Genomic DNA, 23,943 nt, shown 5'->3' on the forward strand with positions numbered 1-23,943 from the left:
CCTTGGGTGTTATGAAAGGCGGCCCCCCCAAAATAAATGTATTATTATTATTAAGAAGAACAACTTGGTGTGGTGTGAAGGGGATGTAGGAAGCAGGAGCAGGTGGGGAGAGATGGGGCTTCAAGGTTCAAGGTTATTTGTTTTAAATGTGTCTTGGAGATAAGGACCAGCTGCACACAATAAAATACAGTAACACAAAACCAATAAGACACACGGTGACACATGGCACACCAACAATCAATCATCGTCCAGCCTCAGCTTTGGTATTCTTTCACAACCATGTTATGGGTTTATTAGACTGAGCAAACATAAACATATGTGGGGAACATAGTGCTGCGTCTCATGGAACATGAAGATTGAATAAATACATAATAAAAAACCGTCCCTTCTTAGGGCGAGTTCCCACTGCCTCCTCCTCTCTTCGGTTTTGGGAAACCTTAAAAACATGAGAAAGGTACAACATTTTCCTCCCTTCTTTCCTTTAACATTAAGGCTAAGGACAAAAATACACACCGAAATTATCATATTTTTGGTATGTATGCATGTATGTATACTTTAAGAATAAGACAACCACACTAAGAGTAATAAAAAAGGTGTCCAAAAGAAACATTAAATAATTGTGTAAAGAAATGGTAGCAACATATTCTAAAGAGGCTGGGTCAACAACAATCTTGCAATACTATTATCTCACATAGCCCCACTGATCCTGTGTAGCAGGACTTGTAATGTAAATACATCCACTAAGTAATTAACGATTATCCTAATTCTAGTCATAATATTGTCATATCTTACATGTGAAAGGTGATCCCACGGGTTCTTGTTTGCAGACAGCGGCGATTGGAGCATCCGTAGGCTGCACAAAAGTCCTGCATAGTCAGGTACTTCTGTAAACACAAAGCCAGCAAATTCCTGTATCATAATGCAAGATGTTTTTAACAAGCCAAACGACTTGGAAGAAATCATGTGTAACTTCAGTTATGTTGAAAAGAAAGAGCAGTTCTGCCTCTCCCACTGGTGTAAAGTTGCTGGGTCAACTTTGTAATACTAGGTCTCACTCACAGTTGTTATTAGCCAGCTAATAAATAGAACCACAAAGAAAAGCTGCAATTTCAACATGTCCAAGCATCCTGTATCATAGCCAGGCTAATAATGTTTATAATAAACCAAACCGTTTGTAAATCAGTCACGATTTCAGCGAGTTAAGAGTATTTTTGTGCAGATCACTCACCTTACAACAGCTACCATAACGCGAATCAGAGTAACTGTTGACTGTGGCAAGATGGCGGCCGGTCAGCTACGCTGGAAAATCTCCCATGAGCCATCTAGTGTTTATATATATCTATGCATACCGCCACCCAGAGCCATATAATAGAAGAGTTACGACATCTCCGTTCACTCCAATGGACCACTTTTTTACAGCAATGGCGGATCGTGGAGCCTCTCAATCGTTCCCCGGAAGTTAGCGCCAAGGCTAGCAGAGCTGTAGAGTTGCAGCATAATAGACCGTTCGTGACGGACTTTTAAAGGTAAGAAGAAGTTTAAAGATTTATATTGCGGATATTATCAGTACATCTGATTCAAATTAACATGTGTATTAAAGGATGTCAGTGGATTATCCCTAAATTAGTAGATTTAGGGAACGTTTACAGATAACAGATTAAGCTAGGATACCGAAGCAAGTTAGCAACACACGTTGAACAGCCTTTTAATTGTAAATTCCGTTCTCTTAATGTCATTTCGTCCAACGTTGTTGAATTAGAGAAGAGGGGCTTCTAAACGGGATTGTATGCGGGGGTGGAGGGAGTTAAATATTAGATAAATATAACTTTGGTGCGTGTAAGAGTGAGTGTTTTTAGCAGAGCCATATTGTGTCCTTGTGATTATGTTGATTATTACCTGTCTGTATGATGTTGCAGCTCACCTGATTTTGGATTGATGGCAAAGGGAGAGGGACTTAAGTGAGAGTGAAAACACAAGGTAAGTTTAATACTACTGTTTTATATAAGTAAGCATACTAAACATGTATTCTATCACTGTATTATATAAGTAATCTTGTTAGTAACCTACTGTATGGCAGGTGGAGGGGCAGTGATGTTACAGGTGGAGGAGCAAAACTGCAAGACTGCAAACTCACAAGACAGAGAAATCAAAGTTTGTTCTCCAGAGATGAGGTTGATTTCACTTCAATTTTGTATTTCATATTTTCTAAAGATGTGGAAATGGCAAAAAAAAAAACTTGAGAGCTGTAACCAAGACAACTGTAACAACATGAGTAGTGAGCCACCAAGGTTTTTCAAGTCCCTCTCTTACTCCATTTTGCCAACCCAAACTTCCAGGTACATGACGGGACACCTTGCTTGTTTTTGTTGTTTGCGCTCCTCTGGCTGGGTGCTGGCAGGTGGAGGGCAGTGATGTTGGCAGATGGAGGGGCAGTGATGTTACGGGTGGAGGGGCAGTGATGTTAGCTGGCAGGTGGAAGAGCAATGTTTAGTCCAAATATTTCCATTGCAACGGCTAATGGAAATTATTGCAGCTGTGGATCTGTTTGGGGGTTGCTGGATGTGGTAGCTTGGCTGCTGTTGTTCCTTTTCACCTTTTTGGATTGGCTCTTGCTTCCAAAATGGCCATCTTTTAATTTTATTTTTTTTCTGTCATTTCTGATTTGTTTGGCCTCAATTCTCAGCCTCAGCCGTATGAATCTTTTTACGAGTTTTTGTTGTACTCCACAGCATGACGGAAGCCTGCTGGAGAGGGCCTGAGCTTCTTTCTCCAAGACACCCACTGCGTTGGGGAGCTGCATGAGGGAGGAACCAGTCTTGGTCCTAAATAGTTCCTCTTGGTGAATGAAGTCAAAGGCTTCTTGGGAGGGACGACAAAGAGCACCTGCCTTGAAGTCTTTCAAGTCCACTAACAAGCTGTTGTCACCAGAAGGACTCTCATCATGGTGCTCTGTTGCAATTTTGCATTTTTCACAGATGCTGGCAAACTTGATGATTTTGTGGACGATGTAGCCTGCAAGATGGAAGAGAATACATTTCTCAGTTTTTGTGAGGTCAGGTGCAGCTGCTCTGTTCACCGCCATCAGCTGTTCCACTCTGACTGATGGAGTGATTTTTGGCTCCCCTGTGTCCAGGAAGTCTGCCAAAAAGCTACTGTGGTCTTCCTGGTAGCTCCCAGAGCTGATGGTGGTGAGGAACTGCCCCACAGATATGATTCTCAGTGCATGATGGAATTCCACTGGAGTTGGGACAGGATTTTTAGACCTCACACAGCTGAATGTATTTTCAAGGCAGTCTTGTGTGAACCTTGACGTTAACACAAACCTGTGTCCTTGTGTAAGCATCTCCTCTTGTATGGCCAAAATTGATGTTGTTGCCATTATCACCCCTGTTTGACCAGGCTTCCAACCTCCCTTTTATCCCACGAAACAGATGGACGATGTTCTGGAGGAAGGTGATGGCCTTTTGGTACTCCTCCATCTTGAGCCTGCTCAGGGCTGTAATTGGATGGCGAGATGACATCAGATCAAACCAACGATCAACCTGCTCCAGGAACCACGCTGTCGTCAGGTATGACAGAGGGCGGTTTTCTTGCTGCACCATGTATTTCAGCCCAGCACTTGTAGCCTTACTGAACACATTTAGAGCAAGACCAACCTTCATCTTATCAAAGTGACTTGGCTCGATGGCTGCAGCTGAAAGATGGGGAGCTATTTTTAAGGCCAGCCCTTCCTGAAAGGTCAATAAGTCCTTAATGGGGACCACAAAAACCTCGTTAGAGGGGAGGTTCTCTCTGTTAACAACATCCTCAGGAATTATGAAGACCTGCCCACGGACAAGGGCACTTTTTTAAAATGTTACCAGATGTGGGACATCGGGCATGAAATAGAGCTGCCTGTCTGGTTTTGCTGGATGTGGCACCGATGTTTTATTTTGGTCCACCCCAAAGGATTTCCACATGGCTCGGTTAGGGCTACCCATGTCGGTGGTGACATCAAGCACATGTAGCCCTATGGATGCTGCCCTCTGTATTATATCAATAATGATTGGCCTGTACTCTGCTCCATTGGTAGAATTGCCAGTGTAATGATATGCCACTACTTGCTTCCACCGTGTTGTGTTTCCAGCCAACATAAACACACAAGCATGTGTTGCCACCCCTGTGTGACCTGGTAAAGTCACATCACCGTACAGTTTGCCTGTAATCATGTCTAACTCCACACTTGGTGTGATTGCCATTTCATCCAAGGTCAACACACACTCCCTTTCAAGGTCTGTCAATTTATCTGCCTTCAATTTTAGGAAATCAAAGACCTCTGTCAACACACCAGGCTCAAACTTAACACATTGCATCCTTCTTTGCAGTGTCCTTATTCCTGGAAGGGGAATCTTCAATTCCTGCAGAGTTTTGTAACCCGTTGGTCCGCTCGCAAAGAGAATTTTTAAAGCCTTCTTAATTGTCTCATTGCTCCATTTCATCCCCTTTGTGGTGAGTCTGCCTAATGCCTTCAGTTGGTCTTTTGAAAACGTTTTCTTATATTTCTTGTCCCTAATTTTCATTGTTTTCTTGAGAGCTGCATTTTCCTTCCTGATTTTTCTTAGTGCAGCCTTTGCTTTTTTGGTGATTCCTTCTTGGCTCTTTAATTGTCTCTTTAATTGTTGTAATAGATCTGTTTGACTGGCTGCTGGTTCCCTCGTATGCTGACTGGCTGCTGGTTCCCTCGTATGCTGACTGGCTGCTGGTTCCCTCGTATGCTGACTGGCTGCTGGCTGAGTGGGTGGTGTCCGCCCTCCCTGTCTCTCCTCACTAGCCATGTCCTCTCTTTCTTCATCCTCACTTTCCTTTCTCTGTCTCCTCATCCCTTCTTCCCTCAATCTTTGAGACTAATGTAAGTAGAAGACATGGCACTGTAAATTTTCGAACATTTTAAATATTATACCATTTAAAAATAACAAATATTACTTTTGTTACTAAGAGTTCATACTTATTATACCTGTGTCACCTTTCACACTATATACATTTGTCATACTTTGTTAAACTCACAAATAATAAAGTTCCATAACTTCAGTTGGGAACAAAGACCACACCTTATCTACCCAAGGCAATTTCCCATCCAATAGGTGTGCTATATAGATGTGTATAACCCTTTCTCCTGTCTGTTTATCCCTCTTTCAGCACAAGAACCAGAGGGGGATTCAATGGAGCCTGAATACCTGCACTGAGACCCTCACTCTGCACCCTGAGTCTCAACTCTGTGTTTTTCAAGCCTTTCCCTGTTTTTTTGTATTAAACAAAACATTAAGCTTTCCCAATGGTGTGGTTTTCGTTTTGTGAAAAAGTGCAAATGCAGTGTTTGTATATAATTACCTCACATATTTTTTTGCTGTTGGTTGTGAAATTGCTCCTGCTTCCTCCGCTCTGTGTCAGTGGGGAAGCCGTACATTCGTACTCCTTTCTCTGAGCGATTTGAGCATCCCCAGGCAGCACAGCAAACCATGGTGGCGACTAGGAGGCAGCACAGCAAACCAGGACAACACGGAGGAAAAGGCACAGACAAACTGCATGATATGCTATTAAATGTTTATTGAATTCCATGTATTTGCAATGGATGTTCCTAAAACAACACATTTAACATCATCATCATGCTGCTGCTGCTAGTCCTTTGATAGTCACCTGTCGGTCTCCTGTCCTTTCTGAAAGCCATAAAGATGACATTAGTCATTTAGATAACTTGCAGGGCTCGACATTATAAATGGCCCGCTGGCATTATTTAGACACCCCGGGCCAGCATAACGTACTTTACACTTGCCCGCTCGGGCCACTAAAAATATTGTTTAAAAAAAAATGTTTCCTGTGGTATTGGTATTTTGACTAGCAATTTAGTTAAATTGTTTCGTTTATTAACGCTACAACATAGCGTTTCGTGAGTCGCTTGTCGTTGTTGGGTGAAAAGCAAACAGCTGTTTGCTGCGGAGCGCAGCGCGAGCAGGCTCCCGTGAGCGGGGACGCGCTCCTTCACTACAGACTATCGCGCCACCTAACCATTCGCCAAACTGTTTTTAATACCAGCGGTAACCGGCCAAGCGCTGTGCAAAAACCAATCTTCAAATAAAAGAAAGTCACCGGAGGAGTTAAAGGAGAGTGACAGGGAGCATGAGAAGAAGAGGGAGAGAAAGTTTCAGCCAGCTTGATCGATGGACTTGGCTTCTAGTGGTGCAGTGACACATCCTAAAACCCTTTTATAATCTATCGATTAGATTTATGATTCGAAAATTATAAAAGTAGGGTAGACATGTGGAGAATATCCGGCTGAACAAAACTTGCATATCAAACAGGTTTGTTTTCCACAGACCTTATTTCCAGCTATTTTCCAAAACCCTGTGGAGAAATCCCATTGCTTTTTGTCGAGGGAACCAGCAGCTTACTTCCTGGTTTTATGACGCATCACTGGCTGCACCTCTCAATATGATGCCAATATAAACAAGGTATTCTGTCGGCTCTGTACATCAATGCCGACCTATGCTGACAAGTAAGTGAAGAGTAGAAAATATAAAGGTATTGGCTATAGGGGAATGTCCCAGCAGTTTAGGATAATGAAGGATCTAATCTAATCTATAGCCATTATATTTCTAACTCCTGATGACAGGAAGGCAGAAAGTGCATTATACAAATAATAATAATACTCATAATAATAGCAGACATTTTTTAACAATGACCACAATATCATTATTTTAATAAACCAAATATAAACAATTGAGGAAAATGAGGACGAACTGATTGTTCAAATGTTGTAGTACAAGTAGTAATGTAGTTAGTGCATAAATTACTATTGCAACAAATGTGTTAATTTTCTTCATTATTAGTCGATTTTTTTTGGACGAATGCTCCGGGCCAGTGGGTACAATGGTGGGGCCAGTGATAATACAATTCCACCAGCCCGGAGGGCCAGTGGCTTTTTACCCTTAATGTCTACCCCTGACTTGTGTCCTCAATTCCATGGGATTACTGAAACTACCATGAATTTAAGAAAATGGTAGACATTAATCTAATCTGAATTTTAAAGCATTACTTTAGATGACATGTTGCTTGTTAGGCGCTTTTATCCAAAGCGACTTACATACTCAATACTGTGGGCAATCCCCACAGGAGCAATTTGGGGTGAAGTGTCTTGCCCTAGATCCCCTCCCTCTAAATATATCAATAAACATTAGAAAGTGATGCTCCTGACTACCATACAAGTTTAAGAAGATAATATTGGTTTTAAAGAATTCAAAGGTATAAATAAACAGCAACAGGCTCTTTAACCAAGGCACTGTTAGCCTAACATGTAAACTAGTTGTTCACACTAATTCTAATATTATCACTTAATATTAGCAAATTCTATTTTATTTTTTAAAACATATTGATGTAAATACATACACATATCGATTTGTTGTATAAATATTGCAAATCAAAACCTTTATTCACTAATAATTACCAAAAATCGTAGTTCTATCTCCTGTTATCAGTGCATTCACATTGCCCACCATGAACTTCCGGGGAACGATCCTCTTCTACATGAACCACGTGACGATAACCGTTTTTGGACTTCCGTTGTCGTAACTCTTCTATTATATGGCTCTGCCGCCACCTACTGTACTCGCCGTGAAGTTGTTTGTGGCCTGCCAGTAAACCCAAAGCAGAAGAAGAAGAAGAAGTGACGTCAGCGGCTTAGAACTAATTTCGGTGTGCCTGCTTTAGTTCATCAGAACTAAAAGAGTTCTCATGAACTATTGTGGGAAAAGAACTTGGTATGAACCTATTGTTTAGTTCGAGAAGGTCTAATTGCTTGTTGGTTGATTCCAAAATCCTATCAGATATTTTCTCCCAAATATGTGGGGATTCTTCCTCTGCATGCCCATGATTAACAGCCATGTCACACTGTTTGACATTAATGAAGTATTAATAGAATTATTCAGGAACCACACCTCAACCCAGAAATGAGTTGGCATATTAGAACTTCCCGTTCACTTGTCTAAAAAAACTTGTCTGTTTTTGGTTCGATGCCTGAAATAATGTGTGGTTAACACAAGCTTACAAGATTTTTTAAATGTTGTTCTACAACATGAAATGTGTCAGTCAATACTCCACTGGTGAGCATCTGAGGCTTTTACTTGTCTTTATAATGGCAGTTGCTAACTAGTGTCTGAATGAGAGTAGATAAACATCAAGGCAAACATTAGCAGCCTTTAGCTTAGCATTGTTCACATGTGATCATGCAAACGTGTATAGTTTGTTTATAACATTACGTTAGATATTTAATAAATAAACGTATTATTATTATTTATTCCTGGATAACAAAAGTGGTGTTAATACGAAGGATTATCCCGCTGAACCTAACGTGTAGTAGGTTAGGTATCATAAACATGTTTGTCACAGATCCATCTTTTACAGGATTCCAAAATCCAATGGAAAATTCAGAGAAATACAAAAGTTCCAGAGCTCTGATACCCGACGTCTCCATGTGTGTTTCACCTGCGCCCTTGATGCTGAAGTTAAGGTGTTGAAAAGCAAAAAAATTACAGCGAACACAAATCCGTTGAGATTGTTCTTAGAAAATCTTTCTGTATTTACACGTTTGAACAGACAAGCAAGAACAGACAAAGAGTGCTTATATACAGAGCTGCACAAGATGTTAAAATGAGTGCTAAAACGATACAGTATTTACAGATGAATTACAGCGGAAAGTACAGACTAAGAACGAGCTTCATCACAAAACTTCTGGTACTCTACACAGTATCACAAATTCCATGAACTGTACAGTTAAAAACCAAAAAATGGTAAATGTACAAGAAATCCAACGTTTCTCCAATTGAGAGGCATTGAACTATATATATATATATATATATATTTACATTATATATACATATTATAGTGTATAAGCATGTATGTTTTCATACATATATAGCTACCTATGGTGCAAAAGCAGCAAAAATAAATCAGAATGTATGGAATTCAATACTACAAAAAAAGGTTTTGTACTAAATAGGCTGACTGACAAAATAATGTTACACCATACATGACCAATATACTGGCAAAAGAAAGATTGAGCGTAAATAAAGCTCAAAGTCCTAACGGTCTGAAGTGAACAGAGGGTTACTGGTCAGTCATTCAAAAAAAGGAAGAGATTGTCAATAATACTTCAAGTCATGCAAAGATATAAACCATTAAAAATGAAAAAATAAACTTTTCCCTGTTGACCAACCAGCTGTGCAGCTTTCCCTTCATTGTGACTCGGCAGGTGCAAAACAAAAAGGAGGGAGGGCGGGACTTCCTGTGCAGGTTATGGAATAGAGTTGGGGTGCAGTGTGGGCACTTGGTGGGGGGGGGCAGTCTCAGTGTCGGTCTCATCCTGGCTGGACGGGCTGCTCACTGTGGCAGTGTTGGGTGGGGGGGGTGTGAAGGTTGTGGTGGAGGTGATGGGGGTTATGGTACTGCTGCTGCTGGTGAAGCTGGCTGCAGGGGGGGTCTGCTCCTCTTTGGGCTGCTTGCTGGCGAACTCTGTGATGCTGAAGAGGAACTGGAGGCAGCCCAGCTTGATGTAGCTGCCGTGGTGCAGCAGCGCCGTGCCCTCCCACCCCGCCCCGCTGCCTCCTATCAGGCTGGAGCTGCTTGCCTTGCAGCTGCACGACAGCTCGCCCCCGCCCTGAGGCTGGCTGCTCATCACTCCTCCGGCCGGGAACAACCCCACCACGGAGCTGGGACCCTCGTCATTCTCGCGTTTCTTACTGCGACCTGCAGCAGAACACAAGGAGACGTTTGGAAACGTGTTCACACTATACTGCAGTTATCCATGGAACAACAACAACAACAACATTTTCCTCTGAGCCCCCGCTGGCTGGGCTCACTTAAATTCCCCATCTTTCTGTATTTTTTTTTCACGGCAGATAGTACAACCTAAATAGATCGGTGCAGGAAATGGTCCTAAAACCCACAGATGAGCATTTTGGCTGGTTAGCTTGTCTAAAAGTCAGTAGCTTTTTGGAATGACTTTTTTGTTGGATTCCCAAAATAAGGTCTGTGATTAAAACAAGATGTACCCGTTTTGTTTTCACAAAATAAAATATGTCAGCAAATACCCCTCCTGTTAATAACTGAAGCTGCTGTGTGTTGACAAAAAGTAGTTGCTAACAAGTGACTCATTTAGATTACTAACCGCCTCACCCCGGAACATTAGCGCCTTTAGCTTTGTGGTGTTGAGGTGAAATCATGTGGCTGTATTTCATTTATAGCCAGGGGCGGCGCCAGGGAGTAGCATGGAGTTGCTATAGCAACTCCAACAATTGGCCTAGCAACAGCTTAGCAACCCCATTGTTTTGTTATGAAAATGTATCTATATTTATACACATTCTCGCAAGATCTATCAGGGGTCGTTGTTCGCTCTAAACGCTCGAGTTTCACCGCGGCTGCCAGCTGTGTTTACTCGCATCATTCAAACAAGACGCGCTGGCTCGGGAGCTACAACTACAACAAAATGAACATATTTTACCGTGATTCAATTGTAATACACGTTTCTAAATGATGCCGAAGTAACAACATACTGATACCGGTTAGTAAAAACCATGAATTAATGCTTTGACAAGTCTGCAGACAGACGGCAGGCGAAAAACCTTTTAGAATGCTTGTTTTCTGAATGGAGATTGGGTCGACCAGGCTAAGCTAACGTTGTATATAGGCCTACTCCGTCCACACTCACAACAACGGCCTACAGACATAAATAAACCAGCGACTGTATTCGCCATGACACAGACAATCTGTGGTTTGTACTTGTTTAACTTTTGTCCAGTTTCTGAACAGATATGAAGAGCTGTGAGCTCTGTGTGCTAACTGCTATGTTTTCTGGTTGAACGTCAGTGGCAGGCTGAGATCCTCACCACTGCTGTGTGTGTGTGTGTGTGTGTGTGTGTGTGTGTGTGTGTGTGTGTGTGTGTGTGTGTGTGTGTGTGTGTGTGTGTGTGTGTGTGTGTGTGTGTGTGTGTGTGTGTGTGATGAGGTGGTTAAATGCCACAGCATGCCAGTTGAAACGGTGAACGATCACTATTGTGTACTTGTACGCTCAGGGTGTAATGGTATTATACAAAAATATTGTAGGAGCACAGAAACAGTGTTCAAATTCTGCTTTTACAAACGGATTTTGGTTGTGCTTACCTTGCAAAGTAATGTTATAAGTGTCAAAGGAATGTTTTTAATGTAAATATTAAGGATAATATTGTAGCGTGTCCAAGTTATAGTTATGTCAGTTATCAGATGTGCACAGTTTTAGTACATTTGTAAAGTTATTTAGGCAATGTTGTTTGTGGGAGTTAGGGAGAGACCGCCCCTTCCAGGTGTGTGTGTGAGTGTGTGTGTGTGTGTGTGTGTGTGTGTGTGTGTGTGTGTGTGTGTGTGTGTGTGTGTGTGTGTGTGTGTGTGTGTGTGCGTTTTCCAGTGTGTGTGGAGGGAGTACAAGACGGTAGGAGTTGTGTTCGAGTGTGGGGAAAAGTCATAATGAGTGTTATACTATTGATTGGTTCTGTAAGGCGTGGCTGTGGCCGTCAATACCAGAAGATAAAGAGAACGTTTTCGACATTGAAGGCTCGTGATCTGTGATATTGAATAGCGGTGAACGCTACAATATGAACAGGCTCGTGCTTGGCCCACTGGTATTGTTTGTTTATTTTGAAAATTAACTAGCAACGCCGTGCTGTCATATAGCAACTGCTAAGCTACTGCAGCTAACAAATCCTGGCGCCGTCCATGGTTATAGCATTACATCAGCCATTTACTGATGGCAATTGGAGAACTTATTTTCTGCAATCTCACAAATTCAATGCTAAAACCCATTACTTTTACTCAAGGGAGCCCTTTCAGTGCTGACTTATGGGGCCTACAAAATGACATCCTCACTACACCACTATACTCTCCCTTTTGGTTTGGATTTAAATGTAGCATCCAGATCCAGATGATAATGCTAAGAACAGCTACCGACCAAATAATAACGTTAGCATGATCAACACTGTTAGTTTGACTTATTGTTTCGATTCTATCCCGGGTGCCTCGCCAAAATATACATTCTATATTATAAACAACTGGGAGAGCTTTCACAATTTTGAGAGTGTTAGAAAGTGTTCTACGTACGTATGATGCCTTGCACTTTAGCCACCAGGCCGCTGGGTGGAGACGGCGAGGCCTTCTCAGAGAAGTCACAGGAGTAGAGGACGTTGTCCACCGTGGTGCCGTGCTCGCTGTAGTTGAGCAGCTCGTAGTGCTTGGTATTCTAAAAAAGAAACAAACCATTTGCACCGTGTTAAGTAGGAATGGTGAATTATGGTCCAGTACACCAATGCACATCTACAATGTAATTGTTCAACAGTTTACTTACCTCGTCATAGAAAATACAAGCGTGCTTCCCCGATATGTAGTTGCAATGCCCGTAGTTGGCAAGGCACACATCCATGTCAGCACCTTAAAAAAACATCAGGGAGGTTACCAAATACATTCTGCAAGTTTGTCTATTTCATATTAATTAAATTGTTGTCTAATTTTCCCGTAGTTTGTTGAACCTCTTCCATTCTCTTCAAACGCTCCCATGTCACCCTTGGGCTGAACGGCTGGTGACTCAGACATATAAATGTGCACGCTGTAACAAGTACTCCTTTACTCAGAAAGGTTTCACAAGCACGCAAAGCAAAAAGCTGGGAACCCGTGATCAAAATACAAACAGCTTTCAACTTTACTTGATAAAATATGTGGAAATTGGGAATATTCAGCAACGAAAGTAAAAAAGAAGCAAGGATCGGAGGCCTGTTTCCAGTGTTTTGTGCTATAGACACAGTACAGTTGGTATCAAAGTTCCTGCTCTAAATAAAAAGGATCCCGAGAACTTGTGTTGTGATCTGATGCAGTACAAACTAAAACTGATTATCGTCTTACCTGATCCTATGTATAACGTCCTATAGCACATGTTGACAGCTCCTCCTTTTCCTGTGAGGGGGTAGAACACCGCTCTGGCCTGCACCTTCTTCTGGCCTGATAGGAAGAAGTTCACAAATACTTTCAAAAAAAGTCCTTTAGACCCTTACTCTTATTATCAAGCAGTGAGATTTGAAAAACACATTATATTTCATTGTCAGAGGTTAGCGGTTTACCTTCGGGGCAGGGGGGTGGGGGTGGGGTTTTGGGGGCAGCCGTGATGGCTGGGGGGGGGCGGAGAGCTGGGAACTTTGGGGGGGAAGAGCTGCTGGATCCTCTGCCAGGCCAGGAGCTTGATCATCTCTGCGTCCAGTTTGTCCAGCTCAATCCCTACGTACACACGATCATTAGAGGGTACTTCTACTGCCTCATCATGACATGACATTTACACAGTACCACAATGTACTAGGGATGCCAGAAACTGACCATGATCAAAATCGAAAATCGGACAGCCCTGGCAAATGATAATCGATTAATCGCTGGCATTCCTACAATGTACTGTCATTTATTTTCATGAGTGAAATCTGTGAGTGAGCACTAACCTCTTTCGTCATCCTTTCCATCTTTCATGCAGCTGGACAGTAGTGAGCCCATCAGCCCAGCAGCAGCCTTTATGTCTGCAGAAGAGAAACAGTGTGCTGTCAAACACACCCTGACCCTGATCTGGAGCATTGCTCATGGACATCTGGCTGCATGGGAACTTTAGGGTCAGAACTCTTTATTTATCCCAGTGGAATGTCGGGAAAGTTACTCCATTATGGAAAATATATAAGATCAATGCTAAAATTCTAAATATGTAAATAAAATTAGTTGAGGTAATAATGGGCAATACAAAGTATGATAAATTAAGAAATATTTGCATAAACATAATAATCTTTAGTGTTAACAATGTACTTCAACATGTATATATTGCAAGGTAGATGGTGGTGTTTTAGTATTATTATGATATTAATGCTGATTGCACAGTTTAAAAGGGTTTGGCTGCCTCACTGCTCTGCCTCACACTGTGTAATTGCTGCCAGTGACCAGAAGAGGGAGCTGTTAGGCTATGGAACATGCTGCTATAATGTTGCAAGGAAAAAGTGGTGAGTGTACATTGAATACAGATCAGGGTTTCCGTTAGCCTGTAATTACCGGTTTTTAGCTGGTAACATTTATTAAAAACCGGTAAATTCAAAACCTGCCGGTCAAAATGTCTGGTAATAATTAGGGATGCTCCGATAGATCGGCCGCCGGTCATTATCGGCCGATATTCACTGTCAATAGTTTAATCGGTGCTCTCTATAAAGGCCGATCAGAAGAGCAGGATCTGATCGATATGGACATAAACGCGAGTAAAGTATAACCGGACCCGAGAGAGAGATCAGATCAGCTGAGACACGCAGCTCTGATCACCTGAAGCCCCGCCCTCTGTTTAGCTGCATGAGAAACTGACGGGCTGTCAGGAGAGAGAGGGAGGGAGAGGGGAAAAGAGAGCATCCGTTTCTCCCGTGTGATTATTCAAAGTTAATGTAAACTTTTGAATAATGTACTTCATCTACTACAAGTAGTTTGTTTGAATGTAATAATTATGTTGAAAATGAATCTGAACTTTTCGATCTGTTACGATTATAAACTGAAGCAATATAAAAAAGAGCCCCATTAACTGAGTTTTAAACATCAGCATATCAGGTCATAGTCCGGTAATGACCTGCCAACGGAAACTCTGCTACACAATTATTATTATTATTATTATTATTATTATTATTATTATTATGATTGAAACATGTAAGTAAGTTTCAAATTTGTCCGGTAAAATAAATTATTTCTGGAAATTTGACCGGCAAGAAAAAATCCTAGCGGAAACCCTGATACAGACGTGTCTGAACACCAAGAAGCTGGGATATATCTTTTTAAATCCTCTGGAGCAGAGAGAGGAGCTGTGGATTATTGTTATTGATTAATGCATTGGTGTTTCTTAGGGTCACAAACACTAAACTCACAACTTCAAATGAAAGCGTTTCGTTTATTTAATAAAAGAGCACATGTTCAATGTGAAAAGTGACCGTAGATAGATTACTTCAGTTGCAATTTGGTGCTATATATATATATATATATATATATATATATATATATATATATATATATATATATATATATATATATATATATATATATATATATAATTTTATTTTTAATTTAAAATAATTTAAAAAAGTGCGCCAAGACAATGGTAGGGGAAACACTGAGTAGTAATTATCAAATCTTAAGAGGTAACTGTTGTTTCAGTTTTATATTTTGCAGACTATAGTGAAATCAATGAATGAACACCTCTTAGTTGTGGTAAATAGTTAGGGCTACTAAACTGTTTAATGTCGTTTATTGTTATGACTGCTATTGAAGCTCAAATGCAGTGTGGGGCCCAATCAGCAGAAGCCTACTGTACCTGGAGAGGGCGATGTAAACCCCAGCTTGGTTGGCTCATGCTCCTGGCTGCCTTTAGGTGGAGCGTCTTTGCTGGTGATGGAGTAGGTGGGTTTCTGGTCGCTCTTCGTACCCTCCCCACGTTGCTGCTCCGCCTGGCTCCTGTGGTTCTGCTGGACCCCGTGGGGCCATATCGTCAGGGCGGTGGGGGCTGTTTTCTGAGCGCAGGCCTCCGTAGTGCCCTCAGGCTCCTGTTTAACCGTTTCAGCTACTATGTGGTTCACCAGCCCAAGGGAAGGGGCCGGGTCTGGGGGGGTTGCGCCGGGCTTCAGTCTATGCTGCAGCTCAGCCTGCCTGCAGGAGTCTGAGCTGCTGATACAGTCTAAAGGTCCGTTAGCTTTAGGAGGCTCTTCTAGAGGCCCGTTGGCTTTCCTACAGTTCTGACATGGTTTCATGCCACATTTACAGACCTCTGACAGAGAGGCCCCCTGGGGGTCATTCGATGTACCACAGGGTTTAGAGCAGGGGGCTAGTGGTGGAGTCCTTCCATGGGTTTTGGTTTCCTCTGGTATAACACGTGATGGGGCCTTTTGCTCAGACACCCACTCTGCTGACGGTGTTGCTGATGACAGGGTGGGGGCCGCGGACAGAGCCTTCTGCTTTATAGAGAGGTGCCGCATGATGCTGCACTGGAGGGCGATGACATCCTGAAGCCACTGTTCAACAGCAGAAAACCATGTGTTACAACACAAGAATCAAACATCAATCCTGTCCTAACACCAATATCATGTTTAAGCTAGTATGATGCATCTGGTTTACCATCCTTCTTCTGATGAGTGTCAAAGTGTGTGTTGGTAAGAAAAGCAATCACCATTAAAACTTTGTAATTCCCTTGTTGGAAAGAGCCAACATGAATGTTATAAAAGCTACATCATGGTAGCATGACTTCACCTCAACCATTTAGCTACTTGTTAGCCACCGCATTTTCAATGCCACATTGAAGCTTCAGAAATGTGTGGGGTATTTACTGATGTTGTAGAACAAAACCTTAAAATCTCACAAGCTTGTGTTAAGCACAGACCTTTTTTCAGACATCTAAACTAAAAACGTGTTCAAAAACGGTTGATTTAGAGACAAGGGAACCAGAAAGAGGTAAAAGGTTAACTCATTTCAAGTTTCAGGACTCATTCCTGCAGATCTCTATAAGCAGTGACGATCTCTTAAAAAGGACCAGGCCAGGCTCTGTGATTCACCAGGTCACAAAAATATGATAACAAAATATTTTCTTTACAAAGGAATACAACATACAAGCTGTTGTTTCAGGTGACTGATTCAAGATGACTTATTGTTTTGTTGTCTGCTTACCTCCTGTTGGTCAGCCTCTGAGGTCAGGTGCTTTGAGCTGGGATGGGCTGGCACACCGCTACAGACCAGCTCCAACTGACGCACACCTGCAGGAAGCAGCATGGGGGGTGGGTTCTGGTACTGGGACTTGATGGCATCTGGCACCTAAATGCAAACAGTGATTGTCAGAATCATCAGTTATCTCCATTAAGGCACTGTTGGCCCAGACATGAATAAATAAAAAACAATGTTGATGAACATCTCAAAATATGACTGTTGTTGTGTTCCCTGCTGAGGTAGATTAACATCTGAGCTAATCTTTGCCGAATGATCAGTTATTCCATTCATCGATTATTCTTTTGGCTTGTCTTGGTAATTAAGAAGTGACCACAAAGAAACTATTTGGAATTTAACAAGCACACCTCGAGAAACTCTAAAGAGGCGGGCTGACTATTAAAACAGAATGTTATCAATAGCGCGATATGGACTAGCAGTTGAAATATATATTTAAAGATATATATATATTTATATTTGTATATAGAAATGTTGGGAGTAAATCACAAGAGCCGTAATGTTCATTTAAAGCAAAATGTGTCAAAATACTATTCTGAACTTAGAACTGTGATACAATTACGACGACAAATTGTATTCTACTGACTTATGAAAAATGTATTGGTTTGGTACAGTTCCTGACAGAGAAAATAACACCAACAAAACTAAATGTGAAGGCCTGCCGTTTCTGCTGTGACGACCGCAGGTCTGAATCTGGTGGTCCCTTTACACCTGTCACCCCCACTCTATCTTCCCCTTTCAGATTTATTTTTCTTATTAAGGCATAACTGGCCACACGTTTAAAAAAAGAAAGATGTATACATAAAAAGGTCCATGCAAATATTATAATTTGGCGCAAAGTTGTGATTAACAATTGAATTATCAGTCAAAAATAATCACAATTAGATATTTCCCCATATGTTTAGCCCTGGTTTACAGCCTTACAATACCTTGAAGGTCTTCTTGTTGTGCTGGTGGGTTGTGCGCCGGTTGGGAGCGTTCTGTCGATGGACTCTACGCAAGAAGTCCAACTTGACGGCGTGCTGCGACATCCTGTCCTGGAAATGGTCAAAGAGCTGACAGCGACTGGAGAGACTCAGGTTCCTCTGATTCAGCTGAAATAGAAAAAAATGATGTCATTTTGTTGCACCATCTTGGCTGAGACACAAGAAAACAAAACAACGTGGCAAGAAACAGAGTTGGTTATGCTCTGAGCATAGACTGTGCCTCCTTACCGCTAAGTGCTCAACATGGTTTGGACACATCCATTTCCCAGCAGGTAAAGCTGTAAGTGGAGGATCCAGACAGTCCATGTGGAACAGAAGAGGACAGTAGTCACACTGGATCAGTGGAGCAATCCTGCAACTCCTGTGAAAGGAAATACAAGAACATAAGACACTGATATTAAATATCTCATGTCTGTGTGCGTATCTTTGTAGGAAACTGAAATGTGGTACAAACCTGTTGCATGAAAAGCAGACTTTCACTGGTAAAGGGACCAGACCATTGGGATCCAGTTCATGCTGCGGCCTCCTGAATGGCTTCCCTAGAAGCTCCTCTTTTCTTCTCCGTTTACTGCTGCCTAGAAATCCAAATCAAGTAGGATCATTAAAGAAACAACCCAGATATGTATATATGTCATGTATCATCAATCTAAAAAGGGCAATACTTTTTTTTCTTTTTTTATAAATATACTTTCAATAACTTGCCTCACATACTTCAAACATTCACAAATAGATTCAAAGCCTTGTTCAACCATGGGCTTTCCATCCAATCCAATGAAAATAAAATACAAAAATATGCTGAACTAATTCCAATTCAATTCCAAATGTTATGCCTTCAATTTCTTTCTCCTAGCCTCAACATTTGAATATTGGTGAAATAAAAACAGTATAATTCCACAGTTTAAGACATGGCTGACTGACCTGGCAGTGCAGTGGTGCAGGTGAGCTCGCTGGGTAGCTGGAACTGTGTAGGGTTTCTCTCCATGGCTGCTGCTATTAGCAGCTGAAAGGGCCTCTTGAGGAGGCGTGGAGTTGGAGTCGATAGCGTAGCACCCTCGTGCTCTGAGCCCTGAACTTCATCCTCAGGCTCTCCTGCCTCCTCCTCCCCGTCGTTCTGCTCCTCCGACGGGGTCGGGGTGGACGAAGTGTTTGAGGTGGGCGTTCCCGGTCGACTGCTTGGCCTGCTGCTGGTCCTGCGCTCCAAGAGGCGTACCTGGGCCACTCGTAGACCGGGCCCCGCCGCCCCAGCCCCCGGGGGCAGGCCATCGAGCCGCAGTGGGCCGGTGTTGAGCTCCAGCTCCACGGCCGGGGACAGAGAGCGCTTGGATGAGGACTTCTCCGGTAGGCCATTGGTCTGTTCCGACTTCTGCTCTCGCTTCTGCAAAAACACAGAACAAATGACAGATTTATCAGTCTACCCAGATTAAAACATATACTTTCTTCACAATTTGTCAGTAACACTGGAGGAGGATTGGGTGTGTAATATAGTGTTGCAGTGATGTTCTGTTTTTGAAGCCATTGTAACATTGACTTTAAGACGAGGAAACCCAGAAGTGCTAAAATGCCAACTCATTTTCAGGTTTAGGACACATTCCTGAAACTCTCTATAGAAAAAACCTGCCACTCACCTTTTTTCGAACATTGCAGCGGTGACACATCCATTCTCCTGGGGGAAGCATTTCTTCACTTAGAGGTGGGTTGCTGTGGTAAGTAGATAAAACATGATAATTAAGGATCATAATGAATGCAGGCAAATTAATTAACATTTTCAATTAATATCCATGTATGCAGACATGATAGTGTCACAATTATGTTCAGTGACTTGATAGAAATGCACACTACACCTCTGAACCGCTAAAACCACAAAGCCGGAAACATCTTTCTTGTCAGTGTCATGCCTAGACCGACAAAGGATTTAAAAAATGCTGTCATGGTAAAAGTGCCAAATGTTACAAGAACAATGATATGTGAAGGAGGGCACTGTGCTGATTGATTAATAACAAGGAGTATTTTTTGTTTTGGTGTCTATATACGCCGGGATCCGGAGTCATGGATGATCCTGCGGTCCTGTGTCCTGGATCGCGAGCCCTGGATCTTGAGTCGTGGCTATGGTCCTGGATCATAGTCCTGGATGGATATCCTCGTGGATTCATCTTCCTATTATACACACATGCATTTCCAAACATTCGGTCTACCTATGTTGCAAATGTATTATCTTTTCAATTTACACACGGCATCTATTGCACGTCTGTCCGTCCTGGGAGAGGGATCCCTCCTCTGTTGCTCTCACTGAGGTTTCTCCCATTTTTCCCATACTGATATTCTGTACAAACTGTGAAGACCACTGAGACAAATGTAACATTTGTGATATTGGGCTATATAAATAAACATTGATTGAGTAATCTGAGGCCAATACTATAATCTACAGCCTAGAAGGTCCCAATCGAAGGAAAATGTATCAAAAGTTACCTTGTGTAATACAAATCTAACGATAATACACAATACAAGCAATGTGCAGGGGTATGGGACAACTACTACTTCCCATTCACAGACCTGACCATATATGGATAAAACGTTGCAGTTTGGTCGTTTCGAAGTGGCAGTCTGAACTCAACTCTTCCAAATGCCAGAGTTAAAATAATCATGCAAGCAGATGTTTAACGGGGAGCGAAGCACAGCCGAACGGTGAAATGCTACCATGGACTTTGTTACATGTCCACAACAACACTGCATTGAAGCTAACACCATCTCAGAAAATGGCTTAAATTCCCTCTGTGTTTTTAATCAACCCTTTTCTCTCAAAGCTGAATTATAAAAAGGTTTGTAAGATGGCGGTGGAATCGAAAAAAAGAGCAGGGAGGTCGCCATATTGTAAACAGAAGCCGCTTCGACTCCATTTTTAGCAGCAGCGGCTCCACTGGCTGCAGCCACGACAGGAGGGGAGCACCGACTGCCAGCTTATTCTGGCCACTTTCACAACACACTCCTTTCTTTGAACACGTCTTCTCATTGACAATAACGACAAAAATGATGCTTTCAATATAGTATGCGACTAAACGCTCCACCACATCTTAGAACGGACACACCATATCTAACGGTACATGTTGTTATTTTTAGGTATTCGGCATGTTGTAACCTTAAGAGACGTTCAAATGTACTTCAAAATGCTGCTGAATTTAGTTTACAGATCAATTCTCGTAGAAACAGTTAATACAATTGCACTTACAAAGGGCTACATACAGCTCGCTACCGCCTTCCTCGGTTCAGTTGAATGGGAGTGTACAGTGAGAATATGGGGGGACTACCATGAAACAACAGTGGATATGTGCAGAACAATAACGCCAGGTAAAATCTCTTCAAGGCCAGATATTCAATCACAAGTGAAGAGTATCACAGTCATGATTCGGAAGCACTAACAGCTAACTTCATTAAGGAAGCACCGCCCGCTGAAGTTAGCTTCGGCATCTAAGTTTTTCATGCAGCTAACGCAGCTACACAGTTGCAATGCCTTCACTGTTATACACTAATGCACATGCATTACGTGTCCCTTTGCGTTCCTTTTCATAATTAACTGTAACCTACCAGCACTGGAGGTGGAAGGCTGCAGGGCAGTGGTCACAGCACAGCAAGTCGCCCCCTTCCCGGCAGCTGTCGCAGGTGTCGTGGTTGGTAGCCCTGCCGCTCCTCCGGACGTCTCTCACCAACTTCCGACTCCTCTTCTCTACCTCCTCGGACTTCGGGGGCGCCAGCAGTGTTTGGATTTGCTGTAAAAGTTGTTCAACTCTTTAGTATAAAATCACGGCTTCAAGACCAAATGCTTGTCTAAAGAGTGTCAAAATGTGCAGCTTTGGGCGATAGCATGCTAAGCTTGGGGAGAGCGGTAACGTTAACTAGTGGCCTCCATTATCAACCCCAGCTATTGAGTTAGCTGAACGAAGAAATGCTTGACAGCAGGCTATGGTGATAATGATAGTTAACATGAAAGAAAATAGCTGAAAGCATTAGAAATAAAGGAATATGTATCTCTATTAGGCCTTTGAGCATAGAAACCTCACCTCCATTAAGCCCCCAGAGGTATCCAAATCGTACACAATCGTCGGGGTCTCCATTTTGTCCCACATTCATCCAGGTGCAGACGTTGCAAAAATATATTTGCGATAAAAAGGCCTACCGAGCACACAACAATGAGACTAAATCCCGCAGTAAACGTCTTTTCAGAGGATCGCTAGCCAAACGATGCTTGCTATCGTTAGCTTGCTAAGGGAGCCAACTACGAAGGCAAGACGGTAACCAGTCAAGGTTGTGAAGCTAGCGGTCTCACTAGCTTGCGTTGTGGCCCAAAAAAGACAACAAAGTTCACGATAATCGTGTAATTGAAATACTAGAGTCTTAGCACAAAATGTTATGAACGGCGCCAAACCTGCTCACAGTATTTTATACAAATATATCGTTGCTGTTAGCTACCAAATCCATCTGCGGCCTAGCTGGCCAGCCATGATTTTTGTTTCTGCTCCTGCGAAAGGGAGCCCTGTAAATCTGCAAACCCCTCCGCTCCCATTGTCAATAGAAGATGGAAACCACAAAATAAAGAATGAAATCCGGCGTGCCAAGGTCCAATGCACGGTTTCCGAAAGCGTTCGGAATGTATAATCCTCAGATCGAGTATGTGGAGATGCAAATTTGGTTGATGTTATTGTTGTGAAAAAGGCTGAGCATCTATACTGGCTGCTAGCAACATCCTCTACCAGTTGGCGCAACCGCGAACCGCCGGGAGCGCATGCGCATTGGGGCGGATATAGATAATAGCGGGGATATAATAAACACAAGAAGCGAATACTTTGTGTACACACTGTATCCGGCTGCAACTAATGTACAAGCATTACCATAAGACGCTACTTTGCTACGTGACATTGTTTAGTTCACTATACTGCTGATTATGAGAGCTAGGCCTACATAAAATGCTTCTTGTTTTGATAGCCACAGTGCTTTACTCTTCATCGAAGTCCGCCATTAGCTTTTTCTAAATCAGTAATACAGACGGATGTAAACTGCTGGCTCTACAACAACTACTATCGCCTTTAGCTGGCAAATTAACCAAAGTACTGGTACTGAAGTTATACAGCATCACTGTTTTATTGGAATTGCTCATTTTTGTCACAGTAGCCTAGTAGGCCTACTGCTTGTCCTGCTACTGTTAGCACTCATACTGTGTTGCATTCATATTAGTGTTTTACATGCTATTGTTCTATTAAAACTAGCGGTTTCCATTCTGACATATATGTGTTTAACATGAATACTCTTGTGTTGCACATGCATAGTTGTGTTTTCTATTCATGCTAGTTTTATTTACTTTGAATGTGTTCATGGGTTATTTTTTCACTAAGATTTTATTCACTTTTTTCAGACAATAAACAGCAAGCAACACAACAAACATAAAAATTGAGCAGGGTATTTTCACAATCATATTCATTTTGAGATATATTTGAACCATTTGGACCATCTTCCAATATAAACGTTGTTTCTTATTCTTAACACAAATGTCAGTCTCTCCATCTCATGAATGTCTTTAAGGATTTCCATCCAATAGCCTGTAGGAGGATCGGCTTGTGACCACTTACGAGTGATTGCTTTTGTTCAGTTGCTAACACACACAAATCTCACATAAAGCTTAATTATTTAAACTCACACTCAAAGAGCAAAACCTCAGCTCAAATCTCCAAAACTCTTAACACATGTTCAGCTCTGCACCCAATTAGAAATTCAACTTGGCCTTTTTTGCACAAAAAAAAAACTGCACACGTTTCTCTAAGACACAGAATTCTGACATATAGTGCGAGACCGACGCAGACCTGCGCAATTGCGATCGCCGTCTTGCTAGTTTCTTCTTCTTCTTCTTCTTCTTCTTCTTCTTCTTCTTCTTCTTCTTCTTCTTCTTCTTCTTCTTCTTCTTCTTCTTCTTCTTCTTCTTCTTCTTCTTCTTCTTCTTCTTCTTCTTCTTCTTCTTAATGGCGGATCGCAAACAGCTTTTGGTTGCATACCGCCACCTACTGTACACGAGTGTGTATCATCATGTCATCCCTTTAATAAACCAGCATATCGAAAAACATAAAACTAAGAAACCATCAAATAAATCAAACAAAACAAATCATCC

At 42.1% G+C, this 23,943-nt stretch overlaps 1 protein-coding gene and 1 long non-coding RNA gene across 3 annotated transcripts; both read right to left on the reverse strand.

Annotated features, from left to right (window-relative positions):
• Window positions 1-254: 254 nt before the first annotated feature.
• On the reverse strand, window positions 255-5,421 carry LOC117539727. Of its 2 annotated transcripts, none has more exons than XR_004568064.1 (3): window positions 5,368-5,421; window positions 793-884; window positions 255-436 (listed from the first exon to the last, which is right to left on the reverse strand). It is a non-coding gene; the product is annotated as an uncharacterized LOC117539727 (long non-coding RNA). The 2 variants fall into 2 exon arrangements; XR_004568065.1 differs by lacking the exon at window positions 5,368-5,421 and adding an exon at window positions 1,229-1,270.
• Window positions 5,422-8,574: 3,153 nt separating this feature from the next.
• phf12b (PHD finger protein 12b) lies at window positions 8,575-23,734 on the reverse strand. Its single transcript, XM_034206391.1, is given in 16 exon segments — window positions 8,575-9,774; window positions 12,157-12,295; window positions 12,401-12,483; window positions 12,952-13,047; window positions 13,167-13,212; window positions 13,214-13,320; window positions 13,533-13,607; window positions 15,416-16,109; window positions 16,759-16,902; window positions 17,739-17,903; window positions 18,024-18,156; window positions 18,250-18,370; window positions 18,714-19,170; window positions 19,421-19,493; window positions 21,375-21,556; window positions 21,848-23,734. Coding segments are annotated over 16 exon segments (3,033 nt in total). The 5' UTR covers window positions 21,914-23,734; the 3' UTR covers window positions 8,575-9,322.
• Between the last annotated feature and the right edge of the window lie 209 nt (window positions 23,735-23,943).

Source organism: Gymnodraco acuticeps, unplaced genomic scaffold, assembly GCF_902827175.1.
Source record: "Gymnodraco acuticeps unplaced genomic scaffold, fGymAcu1.1, whole genome shotgun sequence".
Lineage (NCBI taxonomy): Eukaryota > Metazoa > Chordata > Actinopteri > Perciformes > Bathydraconidae > Gymnodraco > Gymnodraco acuticeps.